Genomic DNA, 1239 nt, shown 5'->3' on the forward strand with positions numbered 1-1239 from the left:
GCTGTGCAGCGGCGGCGCGGCCTCCTTCTCTCCATCCTCCGCAGGCTCACTCAGCTCCCTCTCCGTGTCCGCAGGGACAATGTCCTCCGTGCTGTGCAGCGGCGGCGCGGCCTCCCTCTCAGCATCCTCCGCAGGCTCAGTCAGCTCCCTCTCCGTGTCCGCAGGGACAATGTCCTCCGTGCTGTGCAGCGGCGGCGCGGGCTCCCTCTCAGCATCCTCCGCAGGCTCACTCAGCTCCCTCTCCGTGTCCGCAGGGACAATGTCCTCCGTGCTGTGCAGTGGCGGCGCGGCCTCCCTCTCAGCATCCTCCGCTGGCTTTCTCGGCTCCCCGTCCGTCACCTTGTTTACCGTTGTCTGTCGCTCCTGCTTCAAGATTTGTGGCGGCGCTTCTTCCATGGTGTTCCTTGTACGTGTTTGATCCGCGTGCTTTGGTGTCCTTGCGTACAAATTGCCGAAGCGTTGTCTTTTTGTAACGCGGTTTCTGTTGTTTGTGGTTGCCTCAAGCCGCCGTAGTGCCATCAACATTTGTGCGCCATCCTCCTTTTCCAGTCGTTTCATTGTGTCGTTAAGCGAGTTGAGTCGGTTACGGAGGTAAGTGCGTGCGCTCTCGGTGGGTGTCATTTCGTTTGTTGCCTTCATATTGTATTGCTCCAAATCTTGAAGCTTTTGTGGCTCTGGTGGTGGCTCCGTGGCAGCCTGCTTGTCTTTTGTGGGCGGTGCCAGAATACTGTCTGCCTCCAGTTCAGGCCCTAGAGTTGCTTTTTCACATGGTTTAGCCTGTAAATGACTCTCAAAACCCTCTTCAGATTGCTTGTGTTGTACAATTTTATTAACCGTAGGTTCTTTGGTGGGAATGGATTGCTGTAGTTCAGCGTCGGTGCGAGTGCCGTCGTGTTCCACAGCCGTTTGCACAATGAGAGAGTCTCCGTAGTACTCATCTGTTGTTATGTTCGTTCGAGGGACGTCAAGACGACAGGCGATGTCCTGCGCAACTGCCTCCTTGATTTGAGGCCGTATCTCACTTGGCAGCGCACGCCATTTATACCCACAAGTAACGCCACAGAGAAGGGATGTTTGTGCAGCGGCTGACGCGGCACGCTTTGGCTGGTGTAGCTTATCCTCCGTCCTTGGATCCTTTTTCTTCTCATCCCCCTCGCCGCCCCACACCTTCGGAGTCGCTGAGTATGGTCGAGATGGCTGCAGAGGAATTACGTGGGACCTTAGCCGCTCAGCCTTCCG

The 1239-nt window shown here is 56.4% G+C and overlaps 1 protein-coding gene across 1 annotated transcript, besides 1 other annotated feature; it reads right to left on the reverse strand.

Moving 5' to 3' along the window:
* Tc00.1047053441241.10 (microtubule-associated protein Gb4, putative) lies at positions 1–1239 on the reverse strand (the record flags this gene model as incomplete). The annotated part of the gene is made up of 1 exon (XM_797118.1): positions 1–1239. A coding segment is annotated over one exon (1239 nt), but the record flags the coding sequence as incomplete, so codon positions are not given.
* Positions 1–1239: a sequence feature (haploid, Esmeraldo-like haplotype).

Source organism: Trypanosoma cruzi, genomic scaffold, assembly GCF_000209065.1.
Source record: "Trypanosoma cruzi strain CL Brener 1047053516561 genomic scaffold, whole genome shotgun sequence".
NCBI lineage: Eukaryota > Euglenozoa > Kinetoplastea > Trypanosomatida > Trypanosomatidae > Trypanosoma > Trypanosoma cruzi.